General features: G+C 39.4%; 1 protein-coding gene across 4 annotated transcripts; it reads left to right on the plus strand.

The window, feature by feature from the left end:
* Positions 1-178: 178 nt before the first annotated feature.
* Positions 179-17,702, plus strand: LOC106150410 (tolloid-like protein 2). Of its 4 annotated transcripts, none has more exons than XM_087008482.1 (22): positions 180-398; positions 1,363-1,556; positions 1,932-2,178; positions 2,673-2,818; positions 3,289-3,514; positions 4,107-4,237; positions 4,499-4,742; positions 5,447-5,629; positions 5,811-5,981; positions 6,149-6,319; positions 7,795-7,919; positions 8,404-8,605; positions 9,169-9,303; positions 9,798-9,962; positions 10,420-10,617; positions 10,975-11,093; positions 12,738-12,957; positions 14,083-14,214; positions 14,450-14,621; positions 15,803-16,074; positions 16,262-16,404; positions 17,293-17,702. In XM_087008482.1, exons 1-22 carry the CDS (start codon positions 326-328, stop codon positions 17,482-17,484), a joined length of 3,861 nt encoding a protein of 1,286 aa, XP_086864608.1. In that variant the 5' UTR covers positions 180-325; the 3' UTR covers positions 17,485-17,702. The 4 variants fall into 4 exon arrangements, with proteins under 4 accessions (XP_086864618.1, XP_086864608.1, XP_086864611.1 ...); XM_087008485.1 differs by having other exon boundaries at positions 14,453-14,621; XM_087008490.1 differs by having other exon boundaries at positions 10,420-10,581.
* Positions 17,703-17,994: the final 292 nt, after the last annotated feature.

Raw genomic sequence — 17,994 nt, forward strand, 5'->3', positions numbered from 1 at the left:
GCGGTAAAATGCGTCTGCTATCCGTAGGAGTCATGCAAACCTTTTTAGATTTTTGTATCATTTATCGACAGTACGTCATTGCGCGGAATGCGCTAGTATTTCCCAATCACGCTCCTTGACCAAGAGAAAACTTCTCAGTGGCTGAACGCCAGGAAATAGAGCGTGTCGAAAACGGACTTGCTGAACGCACATCAGCTGCAAAACGGATTTCGTCACCATCGCTACTCTGAACTCTCTACGACTGTGAATGTGACAGTGTGAGTAGGCCGGCTGGGACTGGAAAAAGGAGTGCGAGGAATAACGTGTAAGGTAGTAAGCAGACACGATGCAAGTATTACTGCCACTCCCAATCAGAGGACCCCTTCTGATAGTGCTCCAGTGTGTCTTAATGGGCATAGGTAAATGGCGTGCAAGAACGATATAATGAAATAGGTGAAGATTCTGAAAATGTTTAGCAAATTTATGGGAGAAAATAGAGCTCCGACATAGCAAAAGACTAAGAGCTAAGATAGCCTGTCCCTTGGGATTTATGTATCACACCACAGCTATACACATTATCTGGTACATTTGGTGCATTCAGTTTAGAATGTCTATCGAGGTTTATTACCCTCTACCAGGGTCACAGATGGATTTTTCACTAGATATTTACAGTTATGTCTCTATACTAGTCAAATGATGGAGTTTTTTGCACTGTGTCAGAGAAAAGTTCACCTAAAAAAGTAGAGGGTATGTGAGGCCTACCAAGTGCATAATATTCGTTGACTGAACATGATTACATTCAGGACCGTTGATCGAACAGTTTTCAGTGCCCCTTGCAGCTGGCAATCAGATTTGTTTAGAAAATAATAAAAATGTAGTCGTCAGAGGAAAATAACGTAATCAGACACAGTCTAATAACAAAAAAGAAAAAAATTATTTATGCTAAAAGTCAGTTTTATTCATATCTGTGAGGTTATGTATAGTTGACAAGATGAGTTCAACAAAGTTTTTTCTGTTGCAAATATTGTAACTTTAAATACTATAACATTAGTAATATGCCAGCTCTTTCCTGAAAACGCCTGTCATTACTTAGGTGTCATATTGTCGTAAAAATGGACCTTTGCTGTATCGATTGCATTGAACATTTAAACTCCTGTTACATATAAATATACATACAGTAGATCGTTCACCAGATATACTTTCAGACTGACCACTCCTAGTGCTGAGGATATTTGAAAATTGCAAAAATAAGTGACTTTTCAACTCGACTCCCTTGAATCTGTTACTCAAAATTTCATCCTATATATTTATGTATGTTTATGTGCATTTACCAACATAACTGTCCAGTTTCACACCTAATTTTGATATTGTTTTAAAATACAGGGAGTGGGACGGAGGGAGGCTTATTGGAAACCTCACAGTCGCGTTATGAGCGCGCCGTCTCTTTAACAACCCCACCGGCATGTGAGAGTCATCTTCGCCCTGAACATCTGCAGGGAAATAGCGGAACACTTGGACTCACTGACTATGACTTAAGTCAGAATTGTGCTTGGATGATAACCGTGCCTGTTGGAAAAGTATTATAATTTTATTAATTATTGAATTTTAAAATTTAACAATTAATGTTTTTATTGAAGAAGAACGATAATCCTTCTGTCAGGTCTAAATTCTGTCATTCTGAATCGTTTGTTTTACAGCCTAGGATATCGTTGAATCTACAAATGTGTGGAAGTGTAAATCGTGTATTTATATATATAGTAGGGTGTATATATTTTCAAAAAGAGTGCTTCAGTATTTAAATAATCTTGATGACGCAAAAGACATCTGGAAAATCCAGACCGACGAGTAACTTTAATTGGCAATATAAAATTTAATCATTAATCCACTTTATCTATTTGATTTCATTAATTTTTTGATGAAACCAATAAAATCATCTTCCTTCTTCTCTGTAGGTGATTCGATTCCACTTCCAAAGTTTCGCAGTGGAAGATCACCTTTCCTGTGCCTATGACTACGTCTCCATTCACAACGGTGAAGACTTATCGTCACCTAGACTTACTAAGCTATGTGGTGTTCTGAGCGACCCAACTGTCTCTTTTATGACGACCGAGGAAGTCGGCTACGTCATGTTCCGTTCTGATTCGTCGATATCTGACCGAGGATTTGTTGTTGTTTGGGAAGCTGTGGATCCAAATGCTGGTGAGATTTCCTAAGTGCCCCCTGGTCTGTATTCCAGCCATTTGTACTGCTATGTTGTTTAAATCGGGCTTCCCAGCCAAACCTCAGGGCTCATTCCCAATCAAACTATTGTTCTACGTAGATTGGCCCAACTCTGCCAAGACTCGCTAAATGCAATCAGATTGACACGCCTCCCCTTTGTTTCCGACATACTTGTATTATCACACCTTTTCTGTATTCCATAAAGCGCCAAGATGGGGCGTGGTAATCTGATAGTCTGATTGCATTCAGTGAGAGTCCCCTCATAGTTGGATAGATCTACTTAAACGACAGTTTTATTGGGAATGGGTCTTAAATTTTCAATTTTCATTGGAAAAAATCATGAACTCCTTATCGGTTAAATGCATATATATCTTACAGGGGGTGGATAGGATCTCCTCGACTTCCTTTCTTTAACATAGATTCTTCTTTATTTTTCGTAAAAATTAATAACGTGCAAGTTTCAATTTGTTTAGTTTTCAACCCAATTGCCACAGCGTGCGGTGCAGCAGAAGGCTTGTCACTGTACGACTCACAAGGTTCCTTCGCTTCCCCAGGATTTCCTGGCTTGTACCCCAGTAATGCCAATTGCATATGGCATATCCACCCAGAACCAGGGAGGGTAAGACAGTCGTTTCATATCATTACCCATCAATGATAAATTCTACTAATACTTCTATGGAGATTGATGTTGATGTGATGGAAGCTATCAACATTTTTAACTACCGTGTTTATTAAAACGTCGTTGTTTAAGTTGTAGCTTCTTTCAAAATCACTTAAATAAGATCTATCTGACACCCCTACCTCTCTCTCTCTCTCTCTCTCTCTCTCTCTCTCTCTCGATTATTTATTTTGTAATACATTTCTTTTTAGGGGGAAGAAAGGTAAAATTGATGTGATACTTTATCATTCAAGCTATCATTAGTCAGATCAGTGTTTTACTATGTAGGTAATAAAACACTAAAAAAGAAAAACATAATAGCGATGATATCTCGCAACAGCTCCCAAACATTAAACCAAAACTAACCAACCAATAAGCAATGGCATAATTAATAACTGCATTTTCTTTTACTTAACCACTACAATTTTTAGAAAATCCTCTTGTCTTCGATCTCCATGGACCTAGAGGGTCATACCAGCAACAACTGTCTGTTTGACTGGCTCTTGATTACCGGTAGCGGTGATAGTGATCAGAAAAAATGTGGGGGAGAATACACAGCCGTACTGTCCTCGAATGACCTGACCATCAAGTTCCATTCTGATGTCTCAGAAGAAGGCAGAGGTTTTCAATTTTCATACCGCACCGTTGATTCTGTAGGTAAGTGGGTATTGGAGATTCTTATTTGGCGATAGGCTTTTCAGAGAATTATGTAAATGTGGTAGTGTCAAAGCGTACTGAACATTTTTTTTTATTTAAGAAAGGATTTTAGACTTTAAATAATTATTATCAGCATCCATAGTTTGGGGATTGTTGGCATAGTGTTTAAGGTATCATCACAGGAAAAAAAAAAAAAACCAAACGGGATAGGCATAGCTTAGGTGAATTTCCCATGACATGTTGAACATTTTCATTGCAAACTTTACTGTGCGAATAGCCACTGTGACAGTGATTGGAGCATGTTAAGGACTATTTAGCTGTACTGGCAAAATGATGGTATACGAAGAAAAACTTGCATATTGTTTCAAACTCAGATTGCGTTATACGAATGCGATAGTTTTTAAAGAAGTGAAATTTATTTTTGTAATTTTTAAATTATCAAAAAATTCGACAAAGCATTTTTCGACGGCAATTATCATTAACAATAACCACTTAGACAAGTGTCAGGCGTTTTCTCAGTGCCGGACGGCATGTAGCGACATAAACAATACCTCTCCAAAATAGCGCATAATCCTCACTGCTCTTATTTTAGATGATGGTGGAAATGGCTGCAGTGGAGAAACGCCAGTATACAGTGTACCAGGCATTCTGTCCCCGTTCGCAGGAGCCACATATGACAATGGACTCAACTGTCGTTGGTCGATAAAGTCGCAGACTGGGGAGGTACGTAGGTCTAGCCCCAGTTCGGGTTTTTTTTTTTTTACCCTCTACCAGGGCCATCAGATATTCACAGATATGTCTCTGAATAAATTGACGTTTATTCTCTGTACTGTGAACGTCAAAGAAAATGTCCACATAATAAAAACTGCGGCCGTGGTAGAGGATATTCTTTTTGGTTATATCTGGTTTGACCGTATATGTTTTTCATAAAGACGTAAATAATTCCACTGATCTAGCATCTTATTTTAAAATACACATTTGCAGGGGATTCGGCTTAGAGCAATAATGTTCGACGTTGAAGCCGGCTCCAGTAGTTGCCCATGGGATCACTTAAAAATATATGCAGGGTCCAGTGTTCAAGACAAATTTCTGTTGGGTACATGGTGTGGGAAATTAAATGATATCTCTGGTGAGGTTAAAACACATAGCAACGAAATGATGCTCGTGTTTGAAACTGATGGAAGCGTACGGAAGGCAGGGTTCGTTCTAAGTTACGACGTAATAAAAGGTAAGTCGACATCATATAGTTAACAATAACACACGTACATGTATGCTTGCTTTTGTTATTTGCATTTAATTTACGGAATGCTTCACTTGCTACATCCTTGGGTTATTCGTTGGTGCAAATAAGAGAATCTTATGCCATAAGACATCCCTCTCCTGCCATCAGGCCTGTAGCCAGCAATTTCAAAAGGGGGGGGGGGGGGGTTCTTTTTTCTAAAAAAAAATTGGACCTTTTACCATAAAACCTTCGTGTGCCCAGATAAAATTTTACTCAGAGGGGATCTTTTCCCGGCAAAAAAGAGGGGAGGGTCTTTCGAATCACCCAAACCTTCCGACCTACGGGCCTGTCCCATCATTAAAGGGATAATAACTCTTCGTTTTGGCAAAAAAAAAAAAAAAAGAATTTTCCTAGAGTAAACAACAATTTCCCCATATTTCCCAATGGTTAATGAATCAATTTCTACATTCAAAGTTAGTCCCTGAATTTTTTGTAAAAAGAGATCTTAAGAGATTATAACAGAGTATAGCCATCCAAACAGAATATGTTATATTTCTATGAGTTGTTCACAATGTTTTTATTGTGAAATATAGATCTCATATGAAGAGTTATTATCCCTTTAAGTATGTTTCCTAATATACCTATTATATCGATATAAATAAAAATATAAATTAAAATATAAATAATAAATCGGCTTTTTAATCATGCAGCTGGTGGTGTAGTTCATGGCGAATGGAGTTCATGGAGTTCTTGGTCAACTTGCTCCGTCACTTGCGGTGAAGGGATCCAAAACCGTGAGAGGCAGTGCGACAGCCCCCCACCAAGTAACGGTGGAAACACATGTAGCGGCAGCGGTGACCAGTCCCGGCAATGTAATACAACTCCTTGTATCGGTAAGCAATAGGTCAAAATAAAATATTTATCAAGTCGAAATTGTAATATTAGTTTCTCAAGTTCTTTTTTTTTCAAAGAAGATTTATTACCTTTGGTTAGAACTAAAAAACGTTCTTGTTAGCATATCAACAACGTTAAATAATATTTTAGATATTTTCTTTGCTCTCTGCCTTTGTATAGTCCACGGAGGATGGAGCACCTGGAGTTCTTGGTCTAGCTGTTCTGCCACATGCGGGGGAGGGGTTCAGAGTCGTTCACGGCAATGTAACGACCCACCTCCTAGTAGTATAGGAAATCCGTGCAGTGGCATCAGTTACAAGTCTCGGCTATGCAATATGCAGCCATGCCCGGGTAAGACTCATTCACTGCAATGCAAGGGGGGAGAGGGGGAGTTCTCAAAATACGACACAATCGGTTCCGTTTTGTTCTCTTATAAGTGCAGTTTGGCGCACAGAGATCACGGTGATTAACCAAAAGTGCCTTTGGTTACTTAAATACAGTTCTATTATATGATTTAGTCCACGGAGAATGGGGTACTTGGGGCTCTTGGTCTAGCTGTTCTGCTACGTGCGGTGAAGGAACCCGGAGTCGTTTAAGGCAATGCGACAAGCCACCGCCAACTTCCGGTGGAAACACGTGCAGTGGCAGCAACACTGAGACCAGCGCATGCGCCATGCAGTCGTGCCAGGGTAAGTCCTGACATTGTATTGCATGCACTATCTGTGTCAGCATATCTCCATACATTGATGTTAAATTTCTCTTAAAGGTAACTACATGCGCTGTCCTACATTACCATACCTTTTGTAGAAATTCAGGTCTCTGATCGGTCATTTACCACCCGAACCCAATATAGAGGTGCATTTCACATGCTGAAGTATCAAAAAATCAAACTGAATGAATTCGAAGTTGTACTCAACTTCTTAAAACATATATGCGTATAGAACAAAAATCCAAGGCTATCTCAATTTTACATCTACATTTAATTTTTGCCGTATATACATTATGTAAGGAACCTAAATGGTAACGTATCTTCAAGGTCATATAATTTTGTTTTTTATATCACCTGCCGAAATATTTTATAGTAATTCGGCCATGATAAATTATATATGGCGTAAGGATATTTTATAAATATCTAAACTGTAACTCAAAGGCTTTGCGTCATGGCTCATAATACGCAACGTATGTTCCCCAGAAAAATTGTCAGAAAGTTTCATTTTGCCCAAGTACTTGGTGCAACAGAAAACCTGCCTGAAAAATATACTGATTCCATGATAGTTTGACATTTCTGATATAACATTTGGACCACGAATGGAAAATGGTTTATTTAATGCTTTTTTTACTGTCAGAAGGGTGTATTCCCCCTTTTATAATGTTTAGTGAGGAGCAATCTAAAGTCGCTCAAAAAATTAACTGCTCTACACAAGATTATCATAATTTTGACAACGTTATAGGAGATAAATTAAGTGAGTAAAACGTTTCCACAGCTGGACGTTTTGCATTTGTGTCAGTAACGTTTGCTCCTTTTTGGGGTTAGATATGAATTATCTTTCATTCATGGTTCCAGAACAGTTAAAATTTGACACAAACTTCTTCTTGTGGGACCCTAAAATAATCAAACATAATTTGTAATCTGTGCACTAAATGTTTTAAGATCATATCTGTAACCTCATTTGCACCTCTATATTGGGTTTGGGTGTACATTTGTTTTATAAACCTGTGTTTTACTACCATTCACAATTGTCATTCACTATTACCATTCAATATTGTGTGATCGTTCAGTGTTTTGATAATATTGACAAACGTGCAAGCAGCTTAACTGGGCAACATTTGTGCATGCACTAAACTCACAACCACATAAATTGGCAGAAGGAAAATACAACAAACAATAACACATATAGATGTATTCACAATATTTATTTTGATATTTACATATTAATCAGAAATTTCTGTTAATGCATTGTCATGTAAGATGTCATTTACGACATGGACTGAAATGTATCAACATTATTCTGGCTGTGAATTTATTTTCACTACATTTGATAAAATGTTTTCTTCTAATCCGTGGCATTTTGAAGTGTTTCAGATATGGTAGATTTAAGTCACACACACACACACACACACACACACACACACACTGAAACTGCAATTTTATTTCCTCGTTTAGAAACTTCATGCCCACCCAGTGGTAACCCAGCTATACTTACGGCTATCTACGTACTGGAGCCATTTCCAGGCGTTAACTACAACAACGGCTTGAATTGCTTCTGGATTATTTTGGCAGAGGAAGAAGTAAGGGGTCGTCCATTTTTATCATCATTTTTCATTAGTCAACAAAGAGTAGACTTTTTCTAGACCACCTCCCTCCTTCCAAGAGTACAAGGCGAAAAACAAAAAAATGGTGACCTATGACAAGCGTACAGAGGGATTTACCCCCCCCCCCCTCCCCCCAAGCGTGCATTTTGTAGACTTGTGAAAATGATGATAAAATGGATGACCTCTAGGTAAGAATATTTAAGCGAAATTCGTGATAGAAAAACGTAAAATGATAATTTTGCCATACTAAACAATACAGGCTTCCAAGGGTAGCTCTAACTAGCAGTGAAACGAAGGTCTGTGAAAAAAATGCACACTGCACTCGTCCTAAGTCAATTTAATAAATTGAAAAGCTTCAGAGGAGGAGGAAGAAGTTAATGTTATGTAAAAATAATTGTTTTAACAACATTAAAACAATCTGTTATGAAGACGCCATTTACTTTTGAATATTACTGTATAGACGTTGCTCAGTTTTGAAGAGTTCAACTTGGAGCAGGGTTATGACTTTGTGTACCTGTACGCTGGAAACTCCACATCTGATCAACAAATAGCTAAACGCACCGGCAATAATATTCCACAACCTATCCTTTTGGAGAAAGGAACCACTACACTGATGCGATTCTATTCAGACGGTTCTATTGTGAGAAGCGGATTTAAAGCACGTACGTTCAAGATGGATCAAAGTAAAATGAACCACAAAATTTCAAAAGGTTAACTTTTGCGTTAAAAAATAGCTTCTTACTTTTTGTCACCAGATTTTTGTCGAACCCCTGTTATATGTACACTGTAAATATATAGGTAACCTATCCTTACTCAGTATGAAACTTTTATTTATACAATAAAACGAGTTTAATTTAATTACATCCACCACATGAGCGTTCGACCTTTGTACGGCAGGAAATCTCAACACTTTTTCGGTCATCACGTTTGAATATCACTCTAGTTATTGAAATTTGAATATCACTCGGTCCGGTAAACAGTTTAATTGTAGAGAATTTAAGAACGTAGAATTTAAGAATGGAAGAGGGTATAAAAATCGTAATGTTCCCAACGGTTTTGGGTAGGGAATAACTTGGTGATAAATGGTAAACTGAAATTTGTTAACAAAATTGTTCTTTTTGCTTTATAAGGGTCAAACGCTAACTGTGTTCATTTGAAATACCTTAACAGAAGAACCCAAATGGAAAGTTACAGTCAATTTAATGTACCGACACCATATTCACAGGTATATTTTCGTGCCTTCCGACTTCGCAGCAGTTCCTGTGTACAAATGGGCAGTGCGTCGATCCAGATAACATATGCGATGGCATTCCACATTGCCCGGACGCCGCAGACGAGGGGGTTCGAGCAGGTTGCGTGTGTACGTAAGCAAGCCTTTATTCAGCTCTTTGTCTTGATGAATTACTCTATTATATTATTTGATCCACGAGCATAATGTTGGGAAATGTTTGGGCATTTTGCAAGCATCTGTTCTTAATTGATCTCATATTTAACCTAAACGTTCTTAGTTTGCGTGTTTAAGGATCGAAGCAGATATGCAAATTAATTAAATTCAGTCCTATCAATATATTTTAACGAGCCTGATATTCTGAAATCTTCCTTGGCGACTCGACGTCTGCCCTTAACCAGATCTGCCTGATAAGAGTACACAACGAAGAGAATCTTTTAAAAATATTATTAGAGACTACAACATGTGATAAAAAAACTGTCAGTTTTGGATTTAATGCATTTAACTTTTCATGTGAATAGCCAATGTACACCAAAAAATGATCGTGCGTGTGTTTTCCTCCACAAAAAGGGAAGTTGTGGGCAATTTCCACCTAAAAGGGTGGTATACGTCTTCATATCTTTCAGTAAGTGGCTGGAGTCCGTGGACCGATTGGACAGATTGCACGAATCCATGTTCCCCAGGCATGATAACCCGGGCCCGGCGATGCAACTCTCCTGTGCCGGAGAGTGGAGAGACGGACTGCAATGGAGGCAACTTCCAGATACAGGCATGTGGCGCTGACTGCACAGGTAATGACTAGAATTAATGAGTGTTAAAATGGCTAGTCTTGACATCATGGCAAGAGTCCATATACACCTGTGGCCTCCATACAGGGATGGCTAGAATCAAGGTGAGGTTTACAGCCATATTTTCTTTTCATTCAGAAAAAATGTATTTTTTAAAGAAAAAGTATAGATTCCATCTCTTGGGGAATTTAAGAACTGGTATTTAAATCGTAATTTTCCCAGCAGTTTTGGATTGGAAATAACTTGGTGATAAATGGTAAAATGAAAATTTCTTAGGAAAATTGTATGTGTGTCTAGATCTAAAACACAAGTTTCACAAGTATTTTCAAAAACATATAAGAAAAATCGATGTTAAAATATCATGTAATGTTCTCAAAAAGGGGCATATAAAAAACTTTTACTTATGATATTAAACTGCAAGTACTTAGTAACATATCTGTGTTGTATGACCCATAACCAGGCCAACTATCACCATGGAGCCAGTGGGGCTCATGCTCCGTTTCCTGTGGGACAGGCACAAAACAACGGGAGCGGTACTGTTTGGTCCCTGGCACTTGCGCTAATTCGCCGTTGACAGAAACCTCCACCTGCACTGGCTCACCAAACTGCCCTGAAGCGAACGGTACGGCCTTGTCTGCTCTCCAGCACTATTTTTCAGGTTTGATATGTTGAACGTTTTATTTGGAGCTAGGATTATTTTGAATTCTAGTTTGTAGGTACCTCCATAGAAAGCTCAGACGAGTTTGAGGACGTCTAGGTTATCCATTTTATTATCCTACACTCAGGGCACCTTTGGGATATTAAGTCTATTTTCGCTTAAGTATATTTGGTGTCTTTTCATTATCAAAATATGAATTCTGTGGTTTATTAACCGCTTACCTGATACAGAGGTTGCCTACCTTTGTAAATCAAAAACATTTAAAACAATTTACATTTTTGTTGTATATTGTAAAAGAAAGGGGCAATATTAGCGTTATTTGAATTGCCTTTTGTTTGCATTTTAATATTTGTCAAGGTTGTTTCCCGTTGATTGCGGCACCAACTATAATTCTAAATGGAGAAAACGAAAATTTGGAGTTTTCAAGGTATTGGAATGACTGGAATTGTTACTGGAAGGTAGTAGGGCATGATAGGGTAAGAATTGGATCATTCTTCTCTTTTTATCAAAGCGCTCATTCAGAACAAGTTGATCTGAGGGCTAGGAACGCATTCAGAACAGCGGACTAACAGATCCGCGGATCAAATATGGCCGACCCACTCGAATGCTTGTTGCATAATCTCCGCAGGAAATTATTCAGTGTCTAATCGGGAATCCAGCAGCAAGCTTTTCAGTGGGTCGCCATATTTGATCCCCGGATCCATTAGTCTGTTGTTCTGAATGCCCTCTAAGGCTGCATTCGGAACAGTGGACTAACTAGTCCACGGGCCAAATATGGCGACCCACTAAAAAGCTTTCCGTCTAATCCGCCAATAGTCACTGAATTGATTCCCCGTGGGAAAGTATTCAAGTGGTTTGGCCATATTTGACCATTGGACTAGTTAGCCCCCTATTCTGAGTGGGATCAGATTTGCGGATCAAATATGGCCGACTAATCCGCTGATGGTCTTCCCGCCTCCACAAGCGCCGTCCCTGCAGGGGTCTAGCAATTAAACCTCGGAGCCGCGATTTAATCCTTTAAATGGCGCGTGCGGAAGCGGGGTGGCCATCAGCGGTTTAATCGGCTCCGTTTTATGTTGGTAGGCCATATTTGATCTCCGGATCTGTGAGTTCGCAGATCAACTTGTTCTGAATCCCTCATAGCTGTTCTTTTAATAATAATAATAATAATAATAATAATAATAATAATACTAGTAATTATTATTATTATTAATATTATGTTAAAATTAAAACAGATTAATGAATAAAATTAAGGGGTGAGCATTTCGCGCACGCCACTTGCGCTGCGCCGTTTTCTCATCGTGTGCAGGGTTATTTTGGTGAGATTTTTGCCTCTCGCGCGGCTGAGCAAAATTTTTCACGTGTTTGATTTTTTTGGTCTCTTGAGGCAAATGCCTCAGCGTGTGCGGGGTGCAAGCGCCGATTGCTCACGCCATGCCACCAATGCGCATGTGCCGGTAGCCGGAAACAAAGAAAAATGGCAGCCTCCAGCGAAGTAAACAAAAATGTACACAGTTATAGTAAGTCTGATTGATTAACATGGTCACCATTTGCCATTACTTTCAGAAAAAAAAAATAAATATGTAATGTTTCCTTAATCACATGATCCCACAGTTCGCGGTGCGTCCGATAGGGACGGGCCGGGAGGCATCTCTGCTGAGCAAAGAGCGCATCGTTTGCGGGGAGCTGAGGAGCGCGAGCATCTGGCGCAGCGCAAGTGGCGCGCGCCGAATGCTCACCGTGTGCGGGCCCCTTTAGATAAAACCTGAGCCTTATCGAATCTGTTACGGGTTATATTGGCCCCAACCCATAGGCCGAAGATAATATGAAGAGTCTGATCATGGTATTTAAGAGATAATTAAAGAGGGTAGCCATCTATGAAGGTACACGTGGTCTGATAGCACGCGCACATTTCAGAATAATTGCAATAACCGCTGTTTTGTTGTTAAAATTATATTTCTGTGTGTTGTTTACAATGTATTTACTGTGGAATTTTGAATCTCCTGTTAACAGTTGTTATCTCTTTAAGATGAATGACTCTTCGTCAAATGGTGTCTCCGAAGACAAAATTTCTATCATGAAACTAATGTATCCAAATATTTTATGTTTGCACAATTTAGGTCAGAGTCGTTGTTGTGGAAAGAAGTATAGAGGTTTCATCACCCTGTCAATATGACTGGCTTGCCTTTTATGATGGAAACATTGTAGCTGATGAGTTCATGATCGATTCAAAAGTATGTGGCAACAGCACAGTTCCTGTGTCCAGGATAGCCTCCTCCGGCAACGTGACCATCCACTTTCACTCTGACTACACTGTTGTTGGAGACGGGTTTCGATTACGTAGGTGAAAACTTAGATCGCATTCACAACGAGTTGAGCCAGGCTTTACAAATCCTGGGACTAAATATGGCGGACGTACATGAAAGAAAAACCGCCTAATCTTTTAATAGTCTCCCCGCCTCTCACACGCCTCCCCATGTGTCGTGCCAATGGAGCCGAGATTTAATGACTGTACCCCCGCACGGACGACACGTGGGGAGGTGTGTGAGAGGCGAAGAGACTATTAAAAGATTAGGCGGTTTTTCTTTCATGTACGTCCGCCATATTTAGACCCAGGATTTGTAAAGCCTGGCTCAACTCGATGTGAATGCGGTCTTAGCCGTTCCCCATGAAACTATCGTTCTCTGCAGATCTATCTAACTCCGCGGGGACTCTCGCTGAATGCCATCAGACTGATCAGATAAAGATATTAACACACCCCTTATCGTTGAGTAGAATACAGAAAAGCTGGTGTATAGGACGTTGGAAACAAGTGCCCTGAGTGTCAGGGCACTGTAAAGCTAGCTTGCTCACTATAGAAACAAGAGGAGGCGTGTTAATCTTTTAACCTGATTGAATTCAGGGGCCCCGAGGAGTTCAATCTATCTACGTTGAACGATAGTTTCATCGAAATTGGGAGACATAAAACTCCGCTGTTAAAATATACATGAAACTGAAATTATAAAATGTATCAAACTTTTCTTCGGAAAATAGTCAGATATCTTTTTGTTACTCCAGTTTACCATTTACATGCAGATAATTATTCAGTAAAACAGTTCTATAAGAGTCATGTTTTTTTTTCATGATAACAATCTATCGGACTTTTTTTGACAAAATGTATTGCCGGGAATATCTTTTTTACGTAATTTTAGTTAACTTAAACTTAAAAGTGGTTTTGCGCCCTATAGCTTTGTCACTTTTTGTCAGAATATAACATACGCCAGGCCCGTAGCCAGAAATTTAAAAAGGGGGGTTCTTTTTCTGAAAAAGTGGACCTTTTTCCATGAAAACTTCATGAACCTAGATCAAATTTTACCCAGAGTGGATCTTTTCCCACCAAAAGGGGCGGTTCTTTCGAACCCCCCGAACCCCCCCCCCCCCTGGCTACGGGCCTGTACGTAGTAATTATAAATTTATGTATTTTAGGTTTTGAAATAATCTGTCTTGCCGGAAGGTTCGCATGTGACAACGGGTTGTGTGTTGATGAGGACAAACGTTGCGACGGTGTAACTGACTGTGAAGACGGAAGTGACGAGAACGCTTGTTTCGTAAACCCTGGTATCTTTAAGATGCTGTTAAAAGAAAAATACTAAATACTTTACGTGTTTCCTTCCTATAACTAAAATAAACCACAAGCTGGTGTAAATTCGAGCAAATCATTTCACACGCAAGAAATTTTATAGTAGCGTCAAAACAATTTTCAAAGTCCAGTTTCAATGTTTAATTTTAAGATGAAAGCGAGACAAGAACAAGGCCACAGAGGGCCTTATGTACCACCTTTTTTTTGTCTTAGTAGAGTGTGGTCTATCCCCACGAGTAAGAAACAGAATCGTAGGAGGTATCGAAAGTCCACCACATGCTTGGCCGTGGATGGTTAGCTTGTCTTGGACAGGAGGATCACATTTCTGCGGTGGCAGTTTGGTCCATCCCCAGTGGGTTTTAACTGCCGCGCATTGCGTGGACGAGTGAGTGAAAAGGGAAAAAAATGATATAAATTAATAGCTATATCTATGTATATTCAGTTGACTGTGCAAATAAAAACTCAACTCGAAGCGCCTCTCGTCTTAGGCAATCCATTTATTATTTATGCAATTAACTTCTAATCAGGGCCGTAGCCTCCGGGGGGGGGGGGGGGGGGGGGGGGGGGGGAGGGGGGGGCAGGGGGGGCAGCTGCCCCCACTAGACAATCATTCAACAATCTGTTTACAAAGGTGTACTGTTTTTAGCCAACTCAGTTCATGCAAAAAAGCTCACCCTCCTTGTCCTCAGAAGAAGAAACGTTATTCCTGATCCTGAGACAATCTACGAAATGAAGTCCAATTGGCGTGTTGTGTTGAAAAAATGACTGTACTTATGGCAAAATGAACCCACAATTTCTGACTTCTGATTGATCAATAAATAACAGTTAAAATGCACCAGAATGCAGTTTTATACATACAGTTTTTAAAAAATGTCCACACCGTGGGAGGGGGAAACCCGCTCCCACACCACACCCCTTCCCCCCGCTTACTGCCCCCCCTGGCATTTTGCTCAGGCTACGGCCCTGCTAATGCTCCATATTCCCGCATGATATTATGTATTATCATTATTGTTGTACTCTGTAAATCATTTGTAATATACGAGTATTGAGGCCGAGCCTGGTGAGGTGTAATGACCACAGCCAGCTGGAATCCTGCGGGAATAAGACTGTTCCCATACTTAGATCGATCTAACAGGATCGATCCAGCTTCAAGGGGTTTCTCGTTAAATTGCTTTAAGCTGAAGCGGCTTAGATGTCTGGCACACCTACTGAAGCTGCTAAACGATAATTAATTACCCCCTAGCAGCTTCAGTAGGTGTGGCAGATATCTTAGCCGCTTAAGCTTAAAGCAATTTAGCGAGAATCCCATTGGAGATAGATCGATCCACGGTTAGTACAATACGGTCTGGGAATAGTCCCTTAGGCTTGGTCACATCTTGATCACATTCAGGAATTTGACGCCTTTCTTTATCTATCCTCGGACACGAAACTCTTGTCCGAGGCTACCAATAGAGCCGTAAATGAGATTTACAAGCTGATATCTTTGGCTTTTTTTGTGGGAAATATGTCTTTTATTTTAATTCCAGTGTTATGGTTTCTAAGCCATTATTCATAAACTCATTTCAGTACTACAGCGGGTGCTGTTATGGTGCGGATTGGTGCACATGATTTATTAGACCCAAATGAACCTGGTGCAGTTTCACAATATTTGGACTCCATCCATGTGCATGCGCAATATGACGATTCAACTAAGAACAACGACATTGCTTTGCTTAAATTGGCAAACCCTGTTGATCTGACTGACCAAATTACGTTGATCTGTTTGCCTATGTACGAGGGTGAAGAGCTATTGGATGGCCACCACTGCAATGCCACTGGCTGGGGCGTGACGTCATTTGGTAGGCGTTTCAAAAAATCAATTATTTTTAAATATGCAAAAAGAAAAATGTATTACTTGCATTAGAGCACAGGTCACTTAAATAAACAAACAAACATATTTTTAAATATGCAAGAACTTATAGGCATTTTTTTAAAAATTTTACGTTTAATCGGCTCTACTTCTGGCAGTTGTATTTTATTTACTAGGTGGCAGCGTTAGCAGTGTTCTAATGCAAGTCGGCACACCATACATTGGGACGGAGACGTGTCGTAGTGCGACCAGTTACTCAACAGAAGATATAACGGATAAAATGATTTGCGCTGGTGCACCGGGGAAAGATTCATGTCAGGTATAGCACGGGTATTCCCTATTGTCCCTGTATTTCAATTAACTGCTTATCCCAGGCTTCTAGTGAGCGTAGTACAAGTGTGTGTGTGTGTGTGTGTGTGTGTGTGTGTCCATTCAAAATGAAAATTAACGACGCGAGAGAGGGTTATCTTACCCCCCCCCCCCTCGATTCTTGCCCTTATGATCGTTGTAATTGAAAAAAGTGGGTGAGGACAAACCTTCTACCCCCAGCTTGTACGCCTAGGTATTCCAAAAGTTTAATTTGCTCTTTTAATGTGATGTTCAGAAAGCCGATAAAAAGGACTACTTCAATCACGACTTCTGACGTAGTTAAGAACTAACAGGAACACCGCCATTTAGGCTGATTATTAGATAAAAGGACTCAATCTAAATCTTGGCGGCTGAAATACTTCAAAACAGAAACAATAATTTCAACTCAATATTTATATTTTTATACACAAACATTGTAGGTGTTGTCTGATCACTGTGTCTGTCTGTGTCGTTCCCGTCGCCGTCCGAAATAAAACACCATACCAAATAAATATCAAACCATTTTTACTTTTAGATTACCTGAGTAGCTTTGTTTGGTTAAAAAGGTTCTTGTGAAAATCAGCATAAACGTTATATTTTTTACAAAAGTTATTTTTTATTAACTTATTTTATTATAATAATAATTATTATTATTATTTATTATTTTTTTGCATGTATTTTATCCTTCAAATGTGATGAGTTGCTTTGTATATTGATAAGGCAGGTTCTTTTCGATAATCAGCATGATCGGAGTATTTCTACATGGTCTTTTGCAATTATTGTTGCAGTGTAATTATTATTATTATTATTATTATTATTATTATTATACGCGTATATCATGGGCTGTGTATATTTTCAGGGGGACTCGGGTGGACCGCTAGTATGCAGATTTCCCATCGCTGGAGCCGAGGAAGAGGAACACTATGTGCGGTGGAAACAAATGGGTGTCACTAGCTGGGGTGTCGGATGTGCAGAACCTGGCTACCCAGGCGTCTACGCCAAAACCTCGGTCTTCGTCAGTTGGATTCAACAAATAATAAATGGAAACTGATGCAACTCGAAAAAAAGTTTATTGATAAATCATGAAAATATTAGAGAGTTTAACTCTAGCTTATTAGGGCCTCTTTTGGTAGTTTTGAATGAATACTATGAACGTGGTTTATCTTTATGGGTTAAATAAAAGTATACTGCAACTGTGAAAATGTTATAATCAGCGTAATTATCATTGTCTATTTTGAGATAGGCCTAATAAAAATATTATCTGTTTAACGTTTCGTTAAAAATAATCCTTGGATACTTTTACTAGTCGTTGTGTCTTTACAACTTCTTGACGTGGGATTCATGAAAAGAACAAGGATGGTACAGCGCCGATGGAATGGGCCAAATATTGTTAAAAACGGACCATGGCATCAACTTGTACAGTTACACCGGATGAATCGCGTGTCTTAAAACATTTTTTTATGTTTTGAGTTTAAAGCAGTCGTGTCGGAATAGTTACATGTGCCACAGGGATAATGGGTCCAGGGTCAAAGCTACTTTGATGTAATGAGGCAGAGTTTAT

This window comes from Lingula anatina, chromosome 1 (assembly GCF_051362555.1).
Source record: "Lingula anatina isolate TDL-2025a chromosome 1, LinAna3.0, whole genome shotgun sequence".
Classification (NCBI taxonomy): domain Eukaryota; kingdom Metazoa; phylum Brachiopoda; class Lingulata; order Lingulida; family Lingulidae; genus Lingula; species Lingula anatina.